The sequence below is a fragment of the Apteryx rowi genome, unplaced genomic scaffold (genome assembly GCF_003343035.1).
Source record: "Apteryx rowi isolate R43461 unplaced genomic scaffold, aptRow1 scaffold_133, whole genome shotgun sequence".
Classification (NCBI taxonomy): Eukaryota; Metazoa; Chordata; class Aves; order Apterygiformes; family Apterygidae; genus Apteryx; species Apteryx rowi.
The window spans coordinates 882,304-909,036 of record NW_020447564.1 but is presented as its reverse complement, the minus strand read 5'-3'; the positions used below and the strand labels follow the sequence as shown (position 1 = coordinate 909,036).

Below are 26,733 nucleotides of genomic sequence, written 5' to 3'. Positions count from 1 at the left end.
TTGTTTTCAGCCTACTGTAATAATATAAATCTCAGCCAGCTAAAGTTAATAGGGTGTAGAAGTAATACAATGAATATTTTTTCTTCAAGAGATGACTGATTTACAGTTTTAATAGTGAGAATTCTAATCGTAAGCAAAAATAGCTCATTGTACAGATGGTTTTCTTTGCTTGCTGTAGTTTTTAAAATACACAACCTCATTTTTTAAAATTGCTAAGAATTTAAAATGCAGAAATGAGTCATGTGGGAGAAATGATCATCCTGGGCAAAGGCATGGACTTCTTATTTATCTAGTTTGAAATTACCATTATCTTGGAATTTCCTGTGGGAAATAGATATGATTAGCATACTTTCTTCTTTGTTGAATTTAGGAATAATAATGGTTGGAGTTATTGTTGGATCAAAGAAGACCGGTATTAATCCTGACAATGTTGCCACTCCTATAGCAGCAAGTTTTGGAGATCTTATCACTCTTGCTATACTAGCATGGATAAGTCAGGGTCTTTATACTTGCCTTGGTAAGTATGTTTCTGAGTATTTATTTCCCTAGGAAGCTCTTTCTGGGGGGATGAGGGAGGAGGTTTAGAAAACCTTTTAGTGTAACTGACTTTGTTATTAACACTTATACATCAAATGATAAATCTTGGGTTGAAACATTATGCCATGCTTCCCTCCCCGCCCCCAAGATGGTGAAAATCACTAGCCACAATCTTGGCACCATCTCCTGATATCCTAAAAGGTCTCAGAGTACCACAGCAGATCTACATGTGAATTTGAAACTGCAGTTGCTGAGTTGTTGAATTTTTTCTGCTTTCTGCAGGGGAAGGGGAGCTGTCTTCATCCTAATTTCCTGAATATCCACTCCTAAATCAAATATTTGCTTCCCAGAGCCCTATTGAATTGTTTTTCTTTTGCACTAGGGGCAAGGTGTTGAATTGCCTGTTTTGATCAGCCATTTTTCAGGAGAGTTTTTTCCAGCTCCTACTGCAATACCTCCTTGTTCCTCATCTCTCCTACTCCTGCTTCCAGTACCAGTTCCCCCAGCGCTTCTGTATCTCCTGCTTCCCTCGCAGCAGGACACTTTCACGTCTCCTTCCTGTTGCCTGTGCCCATGCATCTTTTTATCAGCTTTACCATTTACCAGCTTTACCAGCTTTTCCTTGTGCTTAACAGCAAATGAAATAACCACTTCCATCTTCTCCAAATGATGGCTCTACCCTTTTTTGTTTACTTTGTTTTGTTTTGTCTTATATATTTGGAGAATATATTTCAAACAGATCTGCTGACTTAGGTGTAGCTTTCTTCAGAACAGCAGTTCTGCCATGAAATATGAAAAAGCAAATAGCCATTCTTAATAGCCCAGCAGCAAAGCAGAGGCCTGCCTTGCCTGTTGACTTCAGATAGCAATGATCTGATCGTACCTGATGCATAATTTTGTCTGTCTTCTCGATGACAGTGTTTTTATTGTTTGTTCATTTTCCCTTTGATAGCTGAGGGCCTATGAACAGGCAAATTACACATAAACAGCTCCAAACTAATTTTCTTGTGAATTACTCATATTTCAGTCTAACTTTCTTCTCTTTTATTAGTAATCTGCATGTTTCTGTAGTCCTTTGAAACTGTTTTTCTGATTTCCAAGACCTAGACTAAGTCCTATTCTCTTAAAGGAGCAGAGTACTGAAGGTTCATTGTCACAATGTCTGCTAAAAATGAATGTGCTGATAATTATTATTACTAAAAGCATGCTCATATTGTAGCTGATGTAGTGAAATGCTTGACTGTCACAGAAAGAGATGTTAGCTTGGAAAATGAGAATGAGGAACTTGAAAATCAGTCTTTTTCTTCCTGTTTCTCCATCTCCCCCTCTGTCCCCTATGAGGAAACCGAAAGTGTGAAAATGTTTTCTCTCAGGAGGAAAAAAAAAGAATATTCAGAACAATATTTAAAATTACATTATTGCTGTAACTGACTCCTTCAAAAGAATCTATTTAAAATATATTGTATTTAAAAATACATAATTGTAAACAATTATAGTACAGGATACCACAGGCCAAATTTTTTGTTGATCCATCATTGTTTTAACAGATATGTTAACATCACTATATATATTCTTTATAACTATGCTCATTTTTCAAGCCTTTTTCTCTAAAAATTTGAACTATTCTGTGTAAGTGTTACAACATTGATCAGAAAAGGTAAGTAAGACAAACTATCTTGGTGCGACTTGCCATTTTTTTTCTTTATTTTCAACTAATAATTTTATATTTTCATATTTAAAAGATTTTGGCATGATGTCAACTTAAATACATCAGTGTGCAATGCTTATCCATTTTCAATGTTTGCTTTTTTGTTAGAACTTAAATTCTGTTTATTTCATAATAGGATTAAATGCATATTCTATACTATATTCTAATAAAATAACTTATTTCTCAAATACTTCTTTTAGTTAATAAACTTACAGTGAGAAGCAAATTAGTATAGATTTTTTTAACCTCCTATCTTTTTTTTTTCATGATGAGGAAAATGGAGGGGAAGCATCTATTCTCATGAAATTTGATGTCTCTAGCTAGTGCTAGGCCTGGGATAATAATTAGAGTTTAGCTCATTAGAGACTGTTAATTTAGATTTATTGCTATGTCCAAAAGTATTTCTACTAGAGTAGAAATATTGGCATGTTGTGCTTTTTATAGATTTCAGGTCCCCATGTTTGATATGTTTGATTGGATTTCAGTTTAGAATTAGGATTTATGCTAGCCCATGAAGAGCCAGTGAAGCTGGTATCCTTGCTGGATTAAAGGGAGCAGAGAGCTAGCTAGGATTATTAGGAGATGTGTTAGCTATCTGGTTAGGTGTGGAGTTGGCCGAGGTTGCCAAATTTGAGCTAAGACTAAGATGAGATTTATGGTTATAGTTGAAATTTGTTCTAGCCAGGATTGTGGCTGATTTAAAAACATTGACTTCAGGCTTGAAGTGTTAACTAGTAAGTATTTCAAATGAAGTTTCTTAGAAACTTATGTTCTATAAGTCAAACTGTAATGTAGATAACAAAGCAAAATCTTAAAGACCACAATGAAATGAGCATGCCAGTGATGTTTCATTTGTTTTCCAAGTCTTTTCCCTAGAAATATTAGTTTCTTATGTATTTGAATTGTAATGTTGTCTATATAATTACATAAGTTAAACCCACAGGGCTCAAAGATAGTAGATCAGTAATACTGATGTTTTCTGGTTTTAAACGCCTTCCTCTACTCCTTTCCATCTTTTAAATTGTGGCTACAGGCAAAAATTAGTTACATTAGTATGTATTATATTAGTGTGCTGCACAACTGAATTTTAGTAGTAGCTACATTTGTCTTCACAAGTTAACAATGTATATTATTTCATGACTAGAACTAGTACTGCTTCCTATGCTTTGTATAAGTTACGTATAATGTGTTTCTTATTCTTAAAGAAGTAAATAATTACTGATAATATTTCCATTCCTCTTAAAACATTCATCTTCCTTTTGGAAAAAAAAACTAAGAAACAAAAAGACTCACTCAAACTCAAAAACAAGATGGGGAAAGAAACTTGGACTTTCTTCTTTCTTGCTTTCACACATTTCCAGAAATTTTACATCTTTACTTGCAGATGGCCTAACATATCAGAGGGGTATAAAAAAAGAAGTGGGGCCAGTTTGAACTCTTCCTTTGCTACTTTTACAGCTGTCATGAGCGCTCACATGCATTTCAGTCAACCACAGCTGCTGAAGAGTATGTATGAGTAGGGGAAAGGATTTTCTTGAATACTCCAGTATGCTTCTAAGAATTACTTCCAATTCCATTTCCAAATGGTCTTTTGGAAATACTTTTCTTCTGCTGATATGTCTAATTATCTTACCACCTCTAAAATGTTTGCTTCTGCTTTTCTTATTTTTCAATATCTTTCTATTACCGTCTCTTAGGAAATAGACTTTCTAAAGTAAGAACATACTAGAAAGACCTTCAAAATGTGTGTTTTCCAAGATGTAATTATTTGAACTACGAAACAGTAACGATGAATAAAAGTATGGTGTAGCTTCTGTACAAGGAGAGATTAAATACACTTGTAGTCCTTTCGCTCAGGAAAAGTATATAAAGTTTTGAACAGCGTGGAAAAGTTGTTTAGAAAATGATCAGACACCAGGTTTAAATAAGTAAAAGAAAATACTTTTTCACACAGTATATAATTGAGATGTGGAACTTATTTCCATACCATACGAAGCTGGCCAAAGTGATTTTAGAAAATATTTGGATGACTTCTTCAGAGGGGAATCCATTGAAGACTATTGAACACAAAGATGGAGGTAGAAACGTGGGTGGTGAAGTCACTGAGGCACATAGCAGCAGAAGCTGGCAGCACACACTGAAAGAAGCATTTCCGTAAACTTGCCATTTTCTTACCTTCTTTCCTTGAGCCTTAACTGTTGGCTGTAGTCAGACACAGTTTATTGGACTAGGTGAGACCTTTGGCCTCGCCTAGCAGCTTACGTTCTTACGTTCTTTTTGCCATTTCCCTGCCTTCTCAATATTAGAGTAGCAAGCAGAATGGGACTGTTATAAAGAAACCCCCAGTATATGAGCTAGTAATGAAGCAGGATGAATTCACCTCTGAACTTTCTTCTGAGTGAACTATTTTTCCCTACRATTTGTTAGCCTGACTACCCAAATGTGCTGAAACAGAATGTAAGTTTATGGCTCCACTAAGCATGGGAAGAGTTGCCTTCAGACAGTGAGACTGAAAGGGGGAATTATTTATGTTACAAGCTTTCTGCCTGTCTGTAACAGAGAGGTATGCCTGTGCTCAGCTTTTGGTTGGAGACAATGCTTCATGGTGTGGCCAGAAGAGGCAAGGAATAGGACTGTAGCACTGCACTTCTTGCCCAGGCCAGGGCTAACTCAAGTATCTTGTATGGGCACCATCGTATATGTAGTTTTTTAAAAGTTCTTCTGAGTGTTTCATAAATAATGGCAAATCCATCTAACACTGCAGTTTAAATAATGAAGTTAACAGCTATATCTTTTCAACTCCTTTAAAAGAACTATATCTGTGCATCTAAATTACTCTGTGAATTGCTTCCCTAAAGATGATCATCTATAATTTTCTCTGCTGAGACAATTATCATATACAAACTTGTCTTTTAAATACTTAACGTCAGTTGAATCCTTTAGCCAATTGGAGGGGAGTCTTTGACACCCAGTCCCTTAAATGTGTAAGACGCCTAAACCACTTTCAAATTTTTTACGCTTTAAAATTAGTGGTGCTTAAACATGTTGTGCAATGTTACTATAGCTTTTAATACAGTGTAAAATAGTTAAATAGCTAGGGGGCTTGTTTTCTGGTGAGGAAAATGTACTTTACATTTCCTTCACTTCAGCGATTTAAATAACTACCTTGGTGCAATGTAATCCAGTATGAATGGTGGCCTTTCCTTGTGGAGCACTAGAGGGCTCCCTAGGACTGTCGTTGGAGCTGGGGCTTGTGTTCCTCAGCTAGCGAAGGGTACACTCTGAAATATGAAGACCCGGTATACTAAATGCAGAGAGTCCATGTTGCGTGGCTTTGTTAGTCATTTGTAATGCTCTGAAGACTAGGTTAAAGCCATCCAAAAATAAATGTTTTTCCTCACAGAACATGGTTTAAATATATGTGTATGTCTCTCAGGCATTCCTGTATCTCGGTTGAGAAGATAAATTGTTTGACTCCCAATATTGTTTCCAGGTTTCTAACTGTTACTTTGAAGTATTATATTTCTAATTTACGTAGAATTCCTAGCAGTGGTTGCATCATTTTGAGTGGCACTGCATGAGAACGTTAAGCATCACTTTTTCTGAACTGGAAGATTGATTGGTATCACAGGTTGCTAAAGGAATGAGTGCTTAAAATAATTGAAGGTCAGTTAGAAATTGCTTGAGATCCTTGTCTCTTCCCTCCTCCTCACTTGCTTTTTAATCTAAGGTCACAGTCAAAAGTTCCTTGAAGAGTTGTTGGGGGTTTTTAGAAGTTGATCTTCCTCTGTTGGATAGTACAGCCTCTACAGCAGAGCCCCCAGTGAAGATTTGACTAAGCTTTCTTTTACCATATAAGCTAAACACTAGAAAGCTATCAAAAGTGGAGTAAAATGAACCCTAAAAGGGGAGTCATTTATTTCACATTCCCATTCTCCAGCTATTGTAGAATTTGTTTTTGTCTTCTTTTGTGGACTAAATATGAAGAATATGGCCCACCCTTACTCAAAAGATGGATCTCAATGTTAGCATCTTTTTTAATTTTTCTAATAAGTTGTTCTACCAGTAGCGTCACCCATAGCTAAAAAAGTCCTACATTCTGTTTCCAAGAGTTAGACTGGAACTGAGTAGTTTCCCTGGTCCTGCAGGGCATTGGAGTCTATTATTGCTCAGTTGTGACAGTTTCTGAGATATTTTTCTAAACTCTTAATTGCTTCTATAGTTCTGTTTTTAATTAAACTTTGCCTTAAAACCCAGGTGGGGTGAATTTCACTTGTCTGGTCTCAAGCTTGTAAACTGACTAATATGTATACCTGATTTCCATCTCGTTTAGCAGCATGGAGATGGTTGGTGGCCTACTGATATTCTTTTATCACTGCCTCTAGCGTTTTTAGAACTGGGAATCCCCCCAAAAATACTAATATACTATAGCAGAAGTAAAAAAAAAAAAAATTTGAAGCTCTAACTGTATCCTGTCCTCGAACATTGCCCACTCCTGAGAACCAAATGGCTTTTGTTCTTTTCAAGAAGAAACTTCTGACTTAGTATTGTAACACTGGGGTAACTTTTATAATCCTGTTCATGTCCAGCTCCATCTATAGGGTTCAGGTGTAAAATGCATTTTGTAAGTTTTCTCTGTTAATTTTCTCCGGGGTGAAATTAAGACGTTTGTACATATTAAAAAATTGAAAAATGTGGCTAAAAAAAGTTTAATAACTCCTCTTACTTACTGTTGACTCAAAGGAACAAAGCTAAGCCATTGCTGAGTAGTCTTGAAAGCCCTGTCATAGTGTACAAAAAACCACTGGTTGCATTTTCTTTCATGTCATCATCTTTTATGTCACTATGTACTTTGTTTTTGTTGTTATAAAACATGTTTTGACCCTCTTGAAAATTCATCTAACTTTTGCTTTGTCTGATGTAAAAATGACAGCTTGTGTCATATTGTGTAGATAAATATTTCTTTCTTACAGTAGGTGCTTTCAGGTAACTTTAAATGTGTTGAATTCAACTTGGGAAAGTACTGAAAATCAACCATACGTTAGTTGTGTTTTCTAAGATTTATGAAGCTCACCTTGCATCTGGCTATTTGCTGACCTCTTGAAATGTTACAGTCCTGTTGTACTGCAGATATAATTTGTATTTATTTTGGCTATACATCATGAATCATTTTGCACTAGCTGAGATTGTCTTCTCATAATTTTTCTTTCCTTTTTTTTAACTTGTCACAAAACATTTCTATGGCAGAATCACATATTTCTATGTATATCTCCAATTTTATATTTTACATAATTAGTATTTATTAAAGTTACTTATTAAATAACCCTTTGTTAGCATTGTTTGTATAATTGCCCTGGTTGATATGAAGGTTCATTTGTTGGACTGTTTTCTATTATATCTCTGTTCTTTTTTTTTTCCAGAAGAAAGGATTTATACAGTATATTTCACTTTGAGTAAAAGAATGCTTATTTTTAGTGTTCTTTGTAGTTCTTGGACTATATTCTTGGACTAGTTCTCCAGTCTTAGAGACTGATGCAGATGGTTAAATACTCTCCCTTTTCTCTTGATCACATTCCAACAAGTTTTTTAAGTTGTTAATGAGATTAGAAATTATAGAAAAAAACCATGCTTTTTTGAACTTTTACTTTCCTGTATTGGTAGAAATCCTGTAATAAAGAGTACAGTGGGCCAATTGTTGATGTAATACAAGTGAGAGACTTTCAAAAATTAGTGATTAATTAGGATAATGCTTTTTTTTCTGCTGCTCAACATTGCATCTGTATTTTGCTGTTGAATGTCTTTTCCAACAGAGGATCCTTGCTGACCAGAAGACTTTATCTTCTAGTAAAATTGGCAGCCTCTCCACAAATGTAGTAAAGACTTGAAACTTTATAATACTAATGGAATTTCATTATTTTCTGCCCTTTTCTATTTTACTAAATATACTACATTAGAACTATTCTCTCATTCTGACCTTTAAATCAGTTGTTGGGGTTCTGCTACATGCTAATGCCTCCCCTTGTTTCTGTATGACAGGAACAGACAGAAAGGGAGAAAAAGTAAGCAGCAGGAATACAATATGATTAACTTCTTAAAAGGAAAGAAAAAAAAAGAGAGAAAACCTTATTGCATCAAAGACTTAAGTAAACAGATGTAGAATGAATGATTCCTTTGCATGTGACCATTTTTAGTTACACAAGAATCTTTCTTCATTGCAAGTGGAGAGAGGAATGAGTTTACCTGGGTAATAAGTAGTGGTCCACATGACCAAAAAAGAGTTTAAGAACTTTACATCAGTTCATTTTTGTCTTTTTTATTGATAAAACTATGATTACCAAATAAAGGAATTGTGTTATGTGTACTCTTTTGAGTAAGACCTTTTTACATTAGGCCCATCTTCCTCTTCTTAGTTCACAGAAGGAGGAGAAAAGATGGAAAAAGAAGTAGCACCACGAAAGAGGAGGGGGATAATATATTTTACAATAGTTGGAAAAGGAAGGGGAAAAAAGACTTTTGGGCTTTATCTCATTTTTATTCAGGTAGCTTTCTAATTTTAGCTTACACAATGGAAGTAATCTCACTATCTTTTGTGCTGACTTTGCTGCAGAGGTCGTACCAGCCAAGGCAGAAGGATAGTAACTTCTAAAAACTCTACAGCAATTCTTCCAGGTGTAGTTTTAGCTGTTCTCCCTCCCTCCACCAAGACAGCACCAAAGTAGTAGCTGCTTGAATTTGCAGCCTTTCTAATAAGCCATAATGCTTGGATGAGATTACTTTTATATATACTTTATATTACTCTTTGTTAGAGTGTTTATATGTACTACAGAACTGATCATTTAAAATATATTTTGCATTAAGTTTTGTCTAAATTGTCCATGTTTAGACAAAATTTCAATGTTAAATACCACTGCCACATTTCTCATAAAAATAAACATATGTAGAATTGGGATATTTGTATAGTTTATACATACTTGCCATTAAGATAGATTTTCCATTATTTACCTCACTGTTCAGTTAGGAAGTCCGGAGTCAGTGGGATAGCTTCTCAGTGAACGGGACTGTAAGACCAAACTAACTTGTGAAGAAAATAGTATTCTTTTGGCAGAGGTAGCCATTCGCATTAGCAGTTCTGCTTTGTGGTGGTACTCCCTTATTGGTATTTGCAGCTGTCTTCCTATGAAACATGATGCAGTTCTGATGGACAGCTGCAAGCAGCAGAATTGTGGCTGTGAATTACACTTTCAGACTGGTGATAAAAAAATTGAGCCACTCATATAAATGTTTTAGTACTCTGCTCAGAAAAGCCTTGCATGAATGACAAGATATATGTAATATTACACGTTGTGGTTTTATCACTTTAGATAAACTTTTTTTCTGGGAAGATTAGGAAGAAGGTGGTTTATATAGGCTGTGCACTTGTACATAAACAAAAATGTATTTTCTGTACATTCAGTTCCTTTTTTAGGAGATGTGTAACAAAAAGATCTATATTCCATGCTTTCTTGTGTTTTTTTATCATATAACATCATATAAAAATTCTCTGCAAAAATTCCTACTTTGCATATGTTGTTCTATCATGGAGAAGATGGGAGAGAGTGATCATACATGACAGGTGTCAATCATGTTGTTTAATGCAGTAGTTGAAAATTTAGGTACCACAGTGATGAAGACTTAAAATTCCTCTGTTGCATAAGGTGGAATATAATCTATTTTAGCGTTCTAAATTAGAACTGATAGGAATGTCTTGAAAGTAAAACAATTCTTTTGTTTTTCTTTATTACTATTTTAGAGACATATTACTATGTATCTCCTTTGGTTGGTGCCTTTTTTTTGGCTCTGACTCCCATGGGGATTGTCATCGCTGCCAAACACCCAGCAACCAGAACTGTTCTCCATTCAGGATGGGAGCCTGTTATAACTGCTATGATTATCAGCAGGTAAGTTTATTTGTCTTGCTTTGTCTTGATAGTCACCCTGTCTTTCTGTATATCTTATTTAACATCTGATGGTGTTTAAAAGAAACATTTAACAACCCTCTAGGATGTGGAGTGTAGATAGATAAACTTGCGGTTTTAAGTCAAGACTGCGCGCTGATCTAAGAGGTTTGATTTAGTCAAATGAAAGTCATGAATCTTAAAAGCTGAGTGATTGCTTGAAATTCTATGGTCTTTGATATACAAGAAATCAATGTTAATATATAAATCAATAACTATAGCAAGAGAAAGAACAAAGAACATGCCATTGTTTGTGCAATATTCAACAGACCTGCAAGACAAATGGTTGACAATTACTTCAGCTGTGGTCTCTATGGGGAAGGTTAGCCTCTATAAGCTTTGGGGCATTAACATAAAACAAGATGCATGTCTTGGTTCTGTGACAGACCAAGCTTTTCTTATTTAGCATTGAATTTCATAGGTCTGCAAGCAACATTTTTTCTGTCTATTACAATATTTTTGCCAAAGACATTGTCCACTGATGGCTGGGATAGGTGATCATGGCCTTTAGAGGCTGATGAGGCGTGCATAAGAACAAGGTAAAGGGGTGGTAACAGACTGCATAACTTAAGTAATTCTGTGAGTTTGACTTTGTTTTAGGTGTGCTTTAATTCTGAGTTTTGTCTCATCAATGAGGTGTTAGGTGTAGGTGTTACTTCTCACAGTGTTTTTGTTTATTCGGAGTATCTTTATGTGTCACTGGGTTTTAGGCCAGATGTAAGGTTGAACTGCTTGAGCGCTGCATATTTTACTTTTATATTTTACTGTTCTTCAGCAGTTTAAGTTTAGCTACTTTTTGTGACCAAGAAAGGGACAAGTCACTGGTTGATTTTAATGCTGTTTTAACAAAGCTTTGGAATATATGGCTTCCTTACTTGAAATAAATAAATAAATTTCTCAGCACTCCCATGCATTTCATGAGCTTTTTTGATTTCTTAATCTAAATTAAAGATTAAGAATTTGCTCCTAATATTAAGAAAAGATTTATGAACAGCTCATGCTTGGGGTAGAACACATCCTTTCTTTTTTTTTTGTATTTACATACTGCATAGCAAAGGAGTCTACAATTCATGACTGCAGGCCCTATGAGTGATCTTGGAAAAAAAAAAAATACCTTGCCACTTTGTAGAAAAATAGAGCAAAATTATTATATATGTATTCTTGGGTATTTACAGATGCATACTAGAATTTTAATTTCACAGTGGGTGCTATCATCACATACTAACATTTTCATTATTTCTTACTAAATAAGTTAATTTATAATTCAAACAGTGTAGGTGCTTGGGTAGTGGTGCGTAGACTTTTTATAGGGGAATCTTTAGTGAGTCCTATATTTTAAAGTTTCATCATCCCAGTGCAGATGCATTTATGATTACTTACAACTCTGTCAAACAGAATATTGGCAGTGATTTTTATGTACTTAATTTGTGCCTCATATTTAATGTCTGTTTAACTCAACTAAAAATATTAATCTGCAGGTCAGAACAGGGGTAGTGAGGGAAAAAAAGGTAAATTGAGAAGAAAATAGTGACTTGAAAATGTTTAAAGATTGATAATGCTAAATAAGATTTGAAACACTAATTAGTGTATCTGCTTGCCTTATTCTATATGTTGTACTTTGTTTTTCAGTATTGGTGGCCTTATTCTGGACACAACTGTATCAGATCCTAATTTGGTTGGAATTGTTGTTTATACTCCAGTAATTAATGGTAAGACTATGATAGGATTATTTACTACTGTATTGATACATCTTGGTTTGATAGAAATCTATTATGGTAAGATTCTGTTATGCAACTTAGTATCTGTTATATTCTTTTCAAGTTTTGACTTTGGTGTCACCTAAGGAGTTCTGACTTTAAACACCTAAGGAGTGCTCCCTGATCTTATTTGTTATGAACATTAAAGCATCATAGAGAATGTGAGAAATAGGAGCCTAAAGTATGCAGTGAAAAGGGTAAAAATTGAAAAAGAGGTATATTCAAATATTATATCGAAACTCTTATGGCTGAGGAAGACAAAGATAAAATTTTTTTTCAAAAGATTTTCCTTTGAACATCCAAGGGCAAATTTTCAAAATAGTAGTTTAAATTACTTGTAGTATGTGTAGATATAAGAATTAACAGGGATGCTACAGGCAAAGAAAAGTGTGTGTTGGTTCCTGGCTTGTTATGTACTTTCCAAGTGTGTATTTGTGAAAATTTGGTCCATAAATTGTTACATGTTTGATTGTCTAAGGATATCAGCAGGGCAAAATTTATAAGAAGAGTTAATATCTTATTACASCAATGCAGTTTGAAAATGCAAACTTTTGAGTTTTTTTGATACAGTATCACCCTTTTGATTCACATTTAGTTTGTGATAATTATAGTTACCAGAACTTTTCCTGCTATTTTGCTACCTAGCTTTTTTTCCCCTTTTGTAGTTCTCCATTTGATTTCTTACATTTTTTTGCCCTGGTATATGTTGTTGATTTCAAACCATTTCTCCAATTATCAAGATGATTTTGACTTCTTATTTTGGCTTACAAAGTGCTTTTGATTTCTCTTAACTTGGCCTTTGTAAATTCTATGTGGCTATATTCTATTCTGACTTTCAAGCTATCAATTACATGACTTAGGACCACTCGTCATTCTCTTCCACTTCTATAATAAAATGTTAATAGTGACCCTGTGTTTTAGTTTTGAAGTACATCACCCCAATGTGCTCTATTCCAGAGGTTGCTACAGGATATGTGGTATGAGATGATAGCATCAAAAAGTTTTGCTAAGCTTTACTGCAGTCAAGATTTAGCGTATCTATTGCAGTGTCCATAGGCAAGCTGCTGTGTCAGAGGAGGAAGTGGTATTGTTTTCACTTAAGCATGTTCTTGAAAAATTCATGTTAGCCCTTGTTTTACCACTTTTATATCTTCTAGGTGCTTATAAATTGTCTGTTTAACAATTTATTCTAATACTTATCTGGGAATAGAAATTGGACTGACATACAGATTCCCCAGGTCATCCTTTCTGGCCCTTTTTAAAGTTATAGTTTCTGTTTTCCCTTTTATAGCCCTCTGGTATTCTCTAACCTCAAAGATAATCAGTTTGCAAAGATAATCACTGATAATTCAGGAATTGTTCATCTAGCTCTCTAAGGATGTTCTAAATTTAATTTACCCTCAGGCCCTACAGATTTAATACATTTAAGTTTGTGATCACAGATCTGTTTTTACAAAGGTGATAGCAAAAGGAACTGAATATTTCAATCTTCCATATAGCATGTTACTTTTTTTTTCCCTGTTAAGATCTTATTTTTCCTTTTTATCTTACTTTAATGTGAAGCATTTCTATGTTGTTGCTTATGTTCCTTGCTAACCATAAATTCATTTTTGCAGTTCAGCCTTTATGCTTCTGTGCGTGTGCCTCTCCTTTGTATTCATCCCAGCTTGCTACTACTCTTACCTACATTTTGGTTTTGAGATACCTAAAGAGCAAGGTAGCCATGTTGATCTTCAACTCTATTCTGCTTTACATCAGAAAGCTTTCTCGTGATAGTCCTTTTCAGTAACTCCCTAGATCCTCTTCCTGAGAGAATCTAGGTGGCAGGTGTCTGAGCTTATTGCTGACTGGGGCTTGGGGGTTGTTTCTTTTTTTTAATCCATTAGTCTTATTCTAGTGATGCCCTTTTTTTGTCTTTTAATAGTGAACTCTGTTTGATGATTGCTTTCACTAAATTGTTTTCTATAAGCAGTTCTTCCTCATTAGCTAATTTGGGGCCTAAACAGTCGCTTCCCAGGGTAACTTTCTCCACCTAGTAGAAACACAAGTTTTGCTTCAGAGCACAAAAACTTGACAGACTGCTTCTCCCTTTTTGAGTTGCTTTCCCAGTAGATGTCCCTTTCCCACCTAGTTTAAAGCTTTCTTTAGAGAGCTGGAAAATCAGTAATGAAGAATGTTGTTCTTAGGCAGGTGCACAAAAACTCTTACCAGTAGTCCTGCTTTCTTAGATGTCGTCCCTTGATTACAAAAGGAAACAACTGTCTGGCAATTCTTTTTATTACTGTTTCTGAGTAGGCATCTATCTTTGCTTCAATATACTGTACCAGAATACTTACAGATTTTCTCTATAGACTCACTTATTTCTAGACATGCCACTAACAGCTTTCTTTTCTCAAGGCCTCATGCGCCTGCCAGATGTTGGAACGATGATGGTCTTTTACCCTGTAGCAGTTATGGACTGCTGTTGTAAATGGAACTAATCATCTTGTTCAAGGTCATCTTTTTTTTTTTTCCCCACAGAAATTGGCTGTGAAACCTGTATTGCCAGCGTGTTTAAATTTTACCTTTTTAACATTTTTGGCTAATGATTGGACTTAAGTAAATCATTTTAATTGCTAAGAATGACAGCTTACTATGAACATGCCTCTAGAGAAAAAGTTAAATGTACCGCTTTGTTTCTTGGGKTTTTTTTCATACATTTACCAAAAGAAGGGACTCTTTTGAACTATCTTTAGAGAAAAAGAATGAGCCAATAGTGTTATCCAGAATAGTACCTAGCCAAATCAAGTTTGTATGTAATAGGGCATTATTGAGGGATTAGATCATCATAGAGGAGAAATGCACAGAATTTGTGGGGAAAACACAGACTCGGACACATACCTATATGCATCCTGTTATACACAGCCTTGGGTGATTAGGTGGCAGGTCAAAAGATCCTTGAAGAATCAGGCAGGTGGAGAGAGGATACCGGGGTTATTGGAGCAGGCAGGGAAAGAGAGAGTCCTTAAAGAAGGCAGGGAGAGCAGGGGGCTGGCTTATAGCTCTGGCAATCCCACAGTGGTTCTGCAGTGATGATTTCTGTGATGACTGTACCACCCTCATTCAAAATCCTGCTTTTTTAGAAGATGTTTTGTGTTTCTAGACTGTTCTTGGTATTTGCCCCCTGGTCTGCTGTGCAATGCCTGAAATTGTTACTTTCCCAAGTCACATTAGGTCCCTTACCTGTTGTTCATCTGGATTTTTATTGCTTAGCTACTTCTTTTCTTGTTATGTTTTCTTGTTATGTTAGTCTTTTTCCCCCAGTTCTGTAGGTTTAAACTTCTTCAGTAACCAGGAATGGACTATCAGCGAGTTGTTTATAGTCCCGTGCCCATATTTTCAAGGCTTTTGCTATTATCCCACACTTACTTAAACTCCAAGAAAACTGCAAGAAAACTACAAGAAAAACCTCCTGCCAAGCTCCATTTTACACAGCAAATTCTCATAACAAATTGATAACAAGTCCAATAGGCCAAAACTAGGGCCTTGTGAAGTCTGCATAAGGCAAAGTTAGCATAAGGCCTGTGGCCTGTTACTAGAAATAGCAATGCTGCTTTTACTGGGCCACTGGCAACAATAGGAGTGTTAAGGAATTCTGTTCTTCCCTCATTCACAAATGAGTAGAGGGGAGCAGTGTGTACATGTTGCATGTGCATGTGCTGACCCCCTCAAGCCTCTGAATTGCAAAGACAGAGGTGTTTCTATTGGAAAATATAGAGCAAATATTTTCTGTGTAGAGAACGCAGAATGTGCCTGTTTTATGATACGCCTTCTGAGAAGGGAAATTGTAGGTAAGTAATTTTTTTGATTGCTGTTAGATTAGACTCTCCTGGGTTTCATAATTCTACTGGCACCTCTTGATATTGCTGGTCAGTATAGTGTAGTAAACTGGAATTTAGGAAATCTTTCAGTTAAAAAAGCACATCTGCTGACACTCATTTACTGATGTAAAAGGTGTGTTAGACCACTTAACAGATGGCTTTTTAAATATTACTGTTGCAGAAGGCTTTCCCTACCAGTACTCTCCTGTCCTTGGAAATCTCATTGTAAGCATAAATAGTGAAAGTAGCTGAGGGTTTTCCCCCTCAAAAGGCTCTTCCGGGGCCTTTTTCTTTTTCTTTAAAGTTTGTTGCTCCTATTCCCCAGGAAACCACCAGGGAAACCTGAAAGAAAGGTTGTAACCTATTGAAATTTTGTCCAGTCAAAAATTGAGGCAGTGTAAATTTGTCCCGATTTCAAACTGTCTTTTTTCGGTGCCCATTGTTGGATAGCTAAAAGCGCTGGACGGTATGTGCTGCAAAGTTGTCGGGTACTGGGCTTCCTGTGTGTGCCATTAAATAGCTTTGGACCTGGAGCTGTATAGGTGGTTTGCACAATCTTAGATGTGGGACAAGTTACTTGCATCACATACGTTACAGCGTGGAGCTATATACCTTTTCGTTTAAGAAATTCTGGTCTGGAATTTGAGCAACCTCAAAGGTTCCTACCCCTATTAACAATAACTGCAAATATTTGCCAAGAGTATAAAAATAGTTCTTAATCAGAGGGGCATTTATAGTCAACTTTACTGCTGGTGGCCAGAAGTATTTTAAAACCATTTTTCCATTTCCCTGTTAAACACATTTCTTGAGAGGAATAATTATTTTTAATTCTATAGTTGGTTGGGCTAAATTGTCACTCTGCTTTCTAAATATAAATAAATCATTTTGTGGTCTCAGCCTTTGTTGTACTTACAGACTACTTGAGATTTAGATGTCTAGTTTTCATGTATTAAAGTTCTGAATAAAATAACTAAACCCAAGTGTGACTGTGCTTAGGTCTCAATACTAGAAGTTGATTTTTGTGTTTTGTAATGGCCAAGTTGGTTAAAATTTGCAAATCCTCTTACAGGATCACAGCATGTTGAATTTGGCTCAGGAATTGAAATTGGCAAGTAACAGAGTTCCTTTTGCGCAGAAAAAGATAATGCTTTGAATAATTATATGCTTGAGAGTGTGCCGCAGAAATCAAATAAGGTGCAGTTACTAGATAGAGCCACTTTTCTCTCTCTTTTGGTTATATCCTTAGACAAAACATAGTGAGATATCTTCTAGGTATTTACTTTTTAGGAATTACAGCATAATGACCAGCATATCTGTAGACCTTCCCCCCATTCTTCTGCGTTTTTGTAGAGCTGAGGTACTACAAAATAATTCTGAAAACGCCTGAAAATCAGACATGCTTTGCAGGCTTTATATAGCAAAACTTTCTTTTACAGATGGTTTGAAACAATACTCTTTAAAGATAACACAAACCTGTTGTAATGTTTTTACTCTTTGGATGTACTTGTTATAAGAGTATTTGATACCTTAAGGGAATAAATATAAATCAAAGAATATGAGAAACCTGTATGAGAAAATTTTACACAAAACTTACTGCTTGTCTGTCGTCTGGGAGATGAAAGTTAAGCTTGTATACTATATTCCCCAAACCATACCTTTGTTTATGTATTAGTAGGATAAATGGAACAACAGACTTTTTTTCTTTAAGAGAGCTTTTGCTGCAAATTGTTTGTTTTGGAGAATATGGAAAGAAAACACCAAAGAATCATTCCCCCTCAAAAAATATATTTTTATGTAACTTTATATATTTTTCTCTCATACAGAGTAGTTGTACTCTCAGCTTTCATGCAACACAGAGGTGCTTTGATTAGAAGATAATCATGGTGTCCATCAGTTGGGCACCTGAAATTTGGTGCCTCTCTAAATTACAAGGGAAAACATTAGAGTACATGCATGGTGACAGAGCAACTTGGCTGGGTAGCAAAAGAATTACTCTGCATCCTGAATTGGAGTGTGGTAGTCTCAGAATGGCACCTATGCTGTATGAGAACTTTAGAACTCAGTCTTTATTTTGGCATGAAAAAGGGGGAGGATTTTGATTCTGGATATTTAATTCTGACACATTATTGGGTGATAGTTCTACTACTTACTAGTTGCTAGCCTGTACGTGTAAATGCGCGTATTCTGTGCTACTATAAAGTATGTGTTTTTTCTCTTAAGTCTTGTAAATTTTTTACAAGATTTCAGTAATCATTAGTTTTCACATCACACTTTGATAATTATAACCAGAATATTTTCATTTTTTGAGCAGAAGTCAAGGAACAATTTCTAAGTTAGGCATAAGAAAGAAATGATTTATGAGCCAAATCAAACATAAACCACTCCTTTTGGAAAATGTAATGATTTGCGCATACAATGTTGTCTTAAAGACTTCTCTTAAAAAATGGCCCTATAGGAAAAGCTAATGGTTTTCACCTGTTTTTCCCCAAACATTTCTAAGTGTTAACAGAAATGCTACAAAGAGCAAAGGAAGATAGAAGAAATTTGAATAAAAAAAAAAAATAGAGAGGTATCTGGTTAAGCAAGGCTTCTCATTTTAGTATTTCACTTGCATAAAACATGATTTTTTGAAGTTTCTGGTGCAGATGTCAGGGCAAAAATTCATACTGACTTTTCTGACAGATAACCTAGTTATTCCAGAATTTAGCACTTTGGTCACTATTGTAACTGAAATTCTTTTTCTTCCTTTTCATTTAATTTTTATAATACAAATGGTATCAAAAAGCAAGTTGCTGTTGAACTCCAGAAAGACTAATTGACACAATTTACTATTTTGAACTGCGGATTGTGCTCAAGAGTGCTCAGAAGCAGGAATCTTCTTGCTTTCCTTCTCTAGATACATAGATCCACAATAAAAATCAATTTGGGAATTGTGTTGGAGTAATTCTCTCCTTATGTGGACATTAATTGTTTTTTGGCCTTTTGCACAAACTATATTGTAGATGCTTGGGAACAACGCAGTCAGTATTCTGTACCTGATTACTCTCTCTCCATACAGCTGAATTTTTAAAAATCTGTTATCTCAATGAATTGATCTGCATATTGGTTTGCCATTCTTACACCATCAGTCAACTGTTCTTCATAGTCTTGTTAGTAGTTATGGCACTGGTCATTAAAGCTGAGTAAACAAGCTTTATCTTGTGCTCTCAGTGCTTTCAGAGGGGGCAGTTTTCTGCAAGAACCCTGCTTAATTTATTAAAACATAACAAAAAAATTGGAAGAATGGGATGGAGAGCTACAGGAGAGGAGGCGACCTTATGAATAAGCTAGCTGGATACCGCTTTGGAAAATTGCTCTTGCCTGTCATACAGTTCTCCCTGAGTGCTAAAAAAGCCCCTTAAACCTTTTTTTTTTTTAATTAGTAGTAACTTATTTCTCATTTTCTGGAATGCCTCATTAGAGATCCTGTCTCTGACTTGCAGAAATACTAAACTAAATTGGTACAAATGAAATTAAGAAGTCTGCTTTGAATACTTAAATATTTTGAAAAATCTGAACTTAAATGTTTCACGCTGGACATCCAAAACCACAAAATGGTCTTTACAGATAGCACAAATAATTAAATTGAGGAAAATATCAATTTACAGGTATGTTTTAAAAATAAATATATTAATATTTTTAAAGTAAGATTTATAGTGACAAGCACCACTGAAAAGCAGAAGGGAGACTAATGAGTCTATATTCAATCCAGGCTTTGAACAGTGGATATTAAATCATGAGATAATCATGATATGCTAAGGATAAAATATCGAAGTGACATTTAAACAATACTTTTTGGCATTGATTTAGAGGTCTAAGAGGAAGAAAAGTAATCATATTATTGGACTGTGTCATAATTTATACCAACTCTACCTATGAGGTGTTTACAGATAGATGCAAAGTGTTTACATATAGGGGTCTATAAAATGTAGAGGGCTATATCTACTAAGAACTTTGGCTTTGGAACACCTTGTTTCTAGGTGTGTGGCCTCCTGCAGAGAAACTAAAACGTAGAGCAAGGGGCTCCCAACGATATCTCCTGATGACCTTAAAGAAGGTGAGATATCTTGGAAGAGAACAGTCCTCTTCCAGCAGAGAGCCATCCTGAGCTAGTCAACAGAAAGCATCTCTGGGTCTTTGCCACTTAAGCCAGGGAAGAGACAAGTACCTCTCTCTGCTCAAGATTCAAAGTTTAGAATCCTTTTCTAAGGTTAGATGCATACATCTGTTCTTTAAAAGCAGTAAGTAGTGCTTGCTCAGTTCATTTGAAACATAGCTGAAATAGACTTGAGAGGAAGAGGTGGCTTTGCCCACTTTTTTATAAAATCATCAAGCAGTGGGTGCCTTTACCCCCCTCTAAGTGAGAAAGCAGGGTTTGATGTGTTTAAAAATAACAATAATAATAATCCAAAGATGAATACAGAAAGATAAACTGTTGCAGGTGTGCAGGTCATGGGTTTGGGAACATCTAGGACTGGCTAACTGCCTGATTTAGTGAAATTAGCATGCCCACACACAGTAGTATGGTGTGTGTGTGTACAATCTACCTATCTATCTATATATGTATATATCAAATATATACATATATGGCAAATATATCATGTACATAAATCATTAAATAACTTTTTAATCAAATGAAGTGAGTTGAAAGGGATGGGCAAGTATATTTGGCCAGTATATTGTACTTACTTAAACATCGTGCACCCATGATACGACATAAGTTCCTTGATTATATTTGCACAGAATTTTTTTTGTCTATTAAAGCGTGCAATATAAGACATCCGAAGAAAACAGCCGGATGTATTACGCAGAGCCTTAGGTGAACTATGACTAGTTGCGTCAACAACACTCATCCAGCTTCCTTTGGCTTCTGTTTTCTTACCTATAAAATGTTAATGATGGTAGTGAGACAGATCTGCTTTGAAATATTCTTTAAGATGTATTGATGCAAAGTACTTTTAATGTGGTTTGCAGTATGTGTATATATATGTTCTACTATTAGAAAAAAGTCCTTTTCCAGATAATGATTATTAGAATCACAGTGGTAAAGATAGTCACAAATACATGATATGGTTTTGGCTCTGCTTTGTATGTAGTTTTGTGTGCTTTTTAGACAAGAAAGACCTGTGATAATTTTCAGAAGAAATATTTATTTTGCAGAAAAGAGGCTATTGCTTAAGCCTGTGACTGGTTCAATAAAATGATGAGGCTTTAAATTTTCTTTTTAACAGTGTAAGCCAGCATGACATCCTTCTCACGTTACTAGACAACAACCCTTCTGCTTATTGACAAAGTAGTATTTTCATGTTTAAGTTAAACACATCTGCTGTCCTGAGAGGAAAGCAATAGCAGTTGTAGGATTTTACTTTTGAAATAAATTATTTTCCTCTGTGTCATAGTTCTCATGAGAATGAAAAGAAGCTAAAAAGTTAGTCTTTATAATAAAGCGGAAGTTTTGCTATGATGACTACAATACTGTTTTCCAGGAAGCAAATCTTATGACTTAATACTCATGGAAACAGTCCACATATATGCCCACAGAGGTTTTCATAATATGAGCAGCTACTGATCACACTACCATTTTATGCATTCAGGTGCTCAGAAGCTATCAGTTTTGTGTACTAGCATCTTGTCAATCTATGCAGTTCTATCTGTTTTCTACTTCTCACAGGGATATGATTAATCTGATGTTGCTGAGATAACTTCACACACACAGTAACCTCTATTAGAGAAAAATAAACTGAATATCTCTGTACATGTCAAAGGGATACATTTAATGCAAACACAGCTTTATCCAAGTCATTCTATGACCAGCAGAATAATGAAATGCGATTCTGTACTGATTTGTATCCTGTGTTGTTAGAGCACCAGYTAACCCTTTCTGTCCCCAGTATTCCTATGACCTTGTGTCCCTGCAATACCTGCTGTTCACAGTGTTCTCTCCGTTCCCCCTCTGCTTTCCACAATACCGTCATTCCTCTTCCACATCCCTTAACTACTGGCTGAGCAAGAGGCATCATGCCTGGCTCCAAGCTGTGTATGTGCTGACTAGACAGCTGGTGTGGTTATGCTGATAAGCATACAGCTCATATTACTGCCTTTGTCTCACCAAGAACACTGGTTTGAATCTTTCTCTTTACCAAGCCACTGTTTCCTTTTTGTTATCTTGTTTAACTGTACTTGGAGGTAGTTAGTATCTTTAGGAGTCCTTGTATTGGAGGGAATTGGCCAAAAGGTTTAAAAATAGGTAGAAGAAAGAATTGACAGGTGGGTAGACAGAACTAAAGGATGATGTGATTGCTGCTGTCCATCACTATACATTGTCAGCTTGTTGAGACTGAGCAGAATGCATAGATTCTAGAAGATCTTTATACTTCTGTACACCTGCTTAAAGTGTATGAGGTTCTTTGAGGACACGTGTGTAAAACTATCCATATACCAACGAACTTAGATTACTGAGACTCAGACCAAATTAAATTTAAGATAATTTTGCTTAGTACATGAATGTTTCCTTTTCCGTTAGCTAAAACAGATCATTTATGTTCAACTTATCTAAAATGAAAGTAGAAAAGACAATGTTACATCTCCAGAAATCATGCTCCACATTAGCCATTTTGGTTAGTTTGTCAGCTTCCTTTGCAGAGCAGATGTCACCTTCTTTTTACCAGTGTCGCATGGCTGACCAGTTTGATTTAGAATCACTATTACTGCTTTTGAGTCATTTTTCTTGTTATCTACGTGCACAAATGTGTTTGGGCCATGCTTTCTCTCTCCAAAGGATGGCTATAAAAGTACAAAGATTTTTTGTTGAGTAGCTATCCATCAGAGACTTGACAAGCAGTCTTGTACCTTTTTTTCATAGACTAGTCTGTGTCTCTGTTGTCCAGCCACTTTCTTTTGTCCTTTCAAGTGGGCAAATTTCCATTTTCCTTGATTCTTTTCCCTCACATATCCACTTTCCTTTGCTGTTAATTCTGAAAAGGGGTCCAGATCATCTATCATATTTCTGTTTGGATGAACTGAACTGACCTGAAAATAGTCTGTCAAAAGCAGAAATTGCATATGTCCTAGGAAATACTTGAAATCTGTTTCCTGTGCCAACATTTGATGGTTGCATTGCTACAAGCATCAAAACATATCTTGAAAGATTACCTTAATTATTTCTGTTATTCTTTTCATAATACTATGAAAAATAGAGATAGTGAGAGAGGATTTTACTTATTTCATCTGTTAATATTGTTTTGACTATGTCAGTTTTTGCAGTTGCTATCTTGCCTGTAATTACACAGATGTCTTTTATTCCATCTTTTTAAAGCAGGAACTGTTTCATATTTTCTAGTCATGTGGCACGACACTCAGCTTGATAGCTTTATTAAGATGCAGTTTTACTTAACAGCTTTTTCATAATTCAGACAGAAATTATCTGATCCCCATCCGAATGTAGTGCATTGATCCTTCACTTTACTTTTCCCTCCGTTTCCATACTTTATTTTCATTAGTCAGGAGTCTGAATACCATTGTCCATAATGAAAACTATCAAAAGATAGACTTTGGACCCTACTTAGATTGTTTTTAATCTGTACCCCTTTTATAGTTTATTTTTACTCTGGGTTTTTTTTTTCTTTCTGGTTCTGTAGTTTGTCTGAAAAAAATGTATTGTTGTTTTAATTTTCTTTGCAAAGACTGACTCAACTTTTTTGGTAGTTCACATTTTTTCCCTATATTTCCTGACTGGGTAGATGCAGCTTCCTTTGATAATCAGTCCTTTCTGCCAACTCCATGTGTTTTTTGCTCATACGTTATTTCCTGATTGGTATTGTGAACCTTTTGCTTAAAAGCCCTACTCTCTCCTTAGATTTTGCCATTTAGTGTCTGTAGGCAGTGACAAGGCAGGAAATCTTCATTGAGTTCCCAGTATTAGATCTTTGTCCTAACTGCAGCATAGTCCCCAAAGAGAACTGGTAAACAGGGACTTCTGGTGACCCACAGACACTTGTTTTGCAACCAAACAAAGCCCAAAGTATCAGATAAACAAATCAGTTCAACCACAATAAACAAGGTCTTTCTCTTTCCTGAGTAAGACAATATCTGTATTAACTCGTGTTTACTTCTGCCTAATCGTATCTTCTCAGAGCAAGTCATTGCTCTGTAAAGAATATGAGGAAAAAAAACTTGTGCTTGATATGGAAGTAGACAATACTTGAGCATAATAGGAGCAGGAGAGTTCAGTGTGCTAATACTGCTGTATTGCTACCAAGCTTGTTTGGGTATGTTCTGTATGCCACTGCATTGTGTGATGTAGGTATATATTGTTTGTTAAGTTCACTGAATGCCAAAGTCATTTCATAGAAATATTTTTTCTGATGGCAAGCATATCAAGAGTGGTCAGGGAGAAGGAAGAATTTCCATCACTGCCATTATTTTAAAGATCAGTTAGTTATTCAAACATTTGTCCTTTCAACCTGAATTATGAATGGCAGAAAATTATGGTTAATCTTTCTCTGTGGCAAAGGGAAATGGATAGATCATCTCTTGAAGGCTTTTGCAGTCCTGTGATTCTGTGAAGCCTGCATTTATGCTTGTGGTAGTGCATCTGCTTTGTGTTATTTATACTTGCCAGCAATACTGGCCTAGGAAGGTAATCCAGCAGTGGCCCGGCTTTGTAGTACTTCTGTTGTTCCAGGAGGGATTGACAAAGAAAAGGGAGCTTTAAAAGGGAGCTTCACCTACAAGAGAGTATCAGGTTGAACCTTTTGGGGGAATCTTTTGCATTTATTACAAATTAAAATTGATCTCCAAATACTCCTGTCTAGTGATACAAGAAACTGTAGCCCAAGTTTTTCCATTGTTTTAATGTTTGGTGTTAGCCCATCGATAAGTAACATTCATTCTAAAGATGTTTTTTTATTTGACTTTTGTACTTAATGGGCTGTGCTAAATGTCAAGGAAGTTGGTAAATTTGCAAAAATATTGCCTATTAGAAGAAAAAAATATTTGAAAGTCTACCCCTTGTCCTTTTGTGTTTCAGGTATTGGTGGTAATCTAGTAGCTATTCAAGCTAGCAGAATTTCTACCTACCTCCATTTACACAGCATTCCTGGAGAACTGCCAGAAGAAGCAAAGGGTTGCTATTATCCATGCAGAACCTACTATGGTACAGGTATGCATTAGTCAATTGTTAAAACTAGTGTCTCCTGTCTCTTCTTTTTTTCCCCCTATTTGCCCCCAGGACCTCCCGTGAGAAACAGAGCAACAAAATAAGTTGTTGTACATGATTCAGAGGCAGCAGAGGTATGACAGTTTCCTTTGCCTGCAGATGTTTGACTGTGAAAGGGAGGATGCATAGAGAATAGCAGGGAGAAAGTTATAACTATGACAAGGGTCAAAGGTGGGGATTGATGGGGCAGGAAATTGAGGATACCCACTGACAAGGATTTCAACCTTTATCTTGCCTTAGCTCATTTACCTGCTCCTAACTTCTGTCATCTAACTCCAGAAGTTCACACCAACGTCCTGTTAGGACCAAACTTTGTTTCTACCGTAATTACTAAGCTTAGTCCCTGCTTTCCACTCCCCATTTGCCATTTCCTTTCTAGATTCTTGCTTCCCAGTTTATTCCTCCCTAGTATTGCCCCCTTTCCTAATAATATAGTAGCTATAATGAAACTTGAATTTGCAGTAGCATCTATTAAACTTTCATATTTGTGAAATGGATTGGGGCAGATAAGAAAATGGTAAATGTGGGGCTACTTTTCAGAAGTATTAGATTCTTCTGAGGATAAGTCTTGAATATGGGGTCCAAAATATCCTCTCTGCTAGGAACACTGTAGGAAGTCACTGCAGCTCCAAAAAATTAGATGGTAATCTATGTGTACAGAACCCAAATGGATGTAGGAAATGTACTGATTCAAAGCAGACATTTGTACCCTCTTCTGGAGGGGCCTTGTGTAGCTTTGCTGGCAGACTCTAGAGCTGTCTTTCTTCCCCCAGTGGAAACCCTCAAGGAGTATTTTGGTGGAAAATAATACCTGCTGTTCCACAAACCTGCTTTTTATATTAAAATTAATTTAAAAAAACATAGTAAATGAAGAGCTTAACTGCATTTTGGATTTTTTATTACAGGAGTAAATAACAAATCAGCCCAAGTTCTGCTTCTTCTGGTGATTCCTGGACACCTAATTTTCTTGTACACTATCCATTTAATGAAAAGCGGCCATACTTCCTTAACTCCCATCTTTATAGCAGTATATTTGTTTGCAGCTCTGCTACAGGTAAGAACAAATATAACTTCAAAATGCCTGTATAAAAGTATGTCCTTGAAGAAAATCACACTTTATCTAATTTCTGAAATCTCATGAATAGTACAAGAGGTTATGGGTTATTACAGGCTTTCAGCACAGTTTAGAGGTAACTAATTATCCCCGCATGCATACAGCTTACACAGGTGTATCTGTATTGTGAGTGCTTCTCATAAGACACTTGATTGCATTATTTCCCAGTCATGCAGCCTGCTTTTTCTCTTTCTTTCTTCTTGGCACCACTGCATCTAAAAACCCCATCATCTTAATCAGCTAGAGGGGGTAGTAGAGAGAAGGAAAGGTAGCATTTATGAAAAATGACTATACCATGAAAAATTCTCAGATCTCTCAAAGTGGCTTCTTAAAATGGTTCACAGTTCTGTTTTAGTTAACGTACTGAAAAATGTAGTAGATTAGATAAGAATGTTACGGCTTGGTGCATTCATAATATTTACTAAGATTGAAATTAGGCTGACAGTAACCATTCTAGGAGAAATTGTAATTGCATTAATTGTTAAATAGTTTTACATTATTTTGGCT

At 35.8% G+C, this 26,733-nt stretch overlaps 1 protein-coding gene across 2 annotated transcripts in view; it reads left to right on the top strand.

Moving 5' to 3' along the window:
• SLC41A2 (solute carrier family 41 member 2) overlaps positions 1-26,733 on the top strand; it is a 60,270-nt gene that overhangs the window by 21,384 nt on the left and 12,153 nt on the right. For both annotated transcript variants that reach the window (XM_026056845.1, XM_026056846.1), the window contains exons 6-10: positions 371-517; positions 10,035-10,182; positions 11,869-11,948; positions 24,924-25,055; positions 26,018-26,166. In XM_026056845.1, coding sequence (XP_025912630.1) covers positions 371-517; positions 10,035-10,182; positions 11,869-11,948; positions 24,924-25,055; positions 26,018-26,166 — 656 coding nt within the window. The remainder of the gene's footprint in view (positions 1-370; positions 518-10,034; positions 10,183-11,868; positions 11,949-24,923; positions 25,056-26,017; positions 26,167-26,733) is intronic.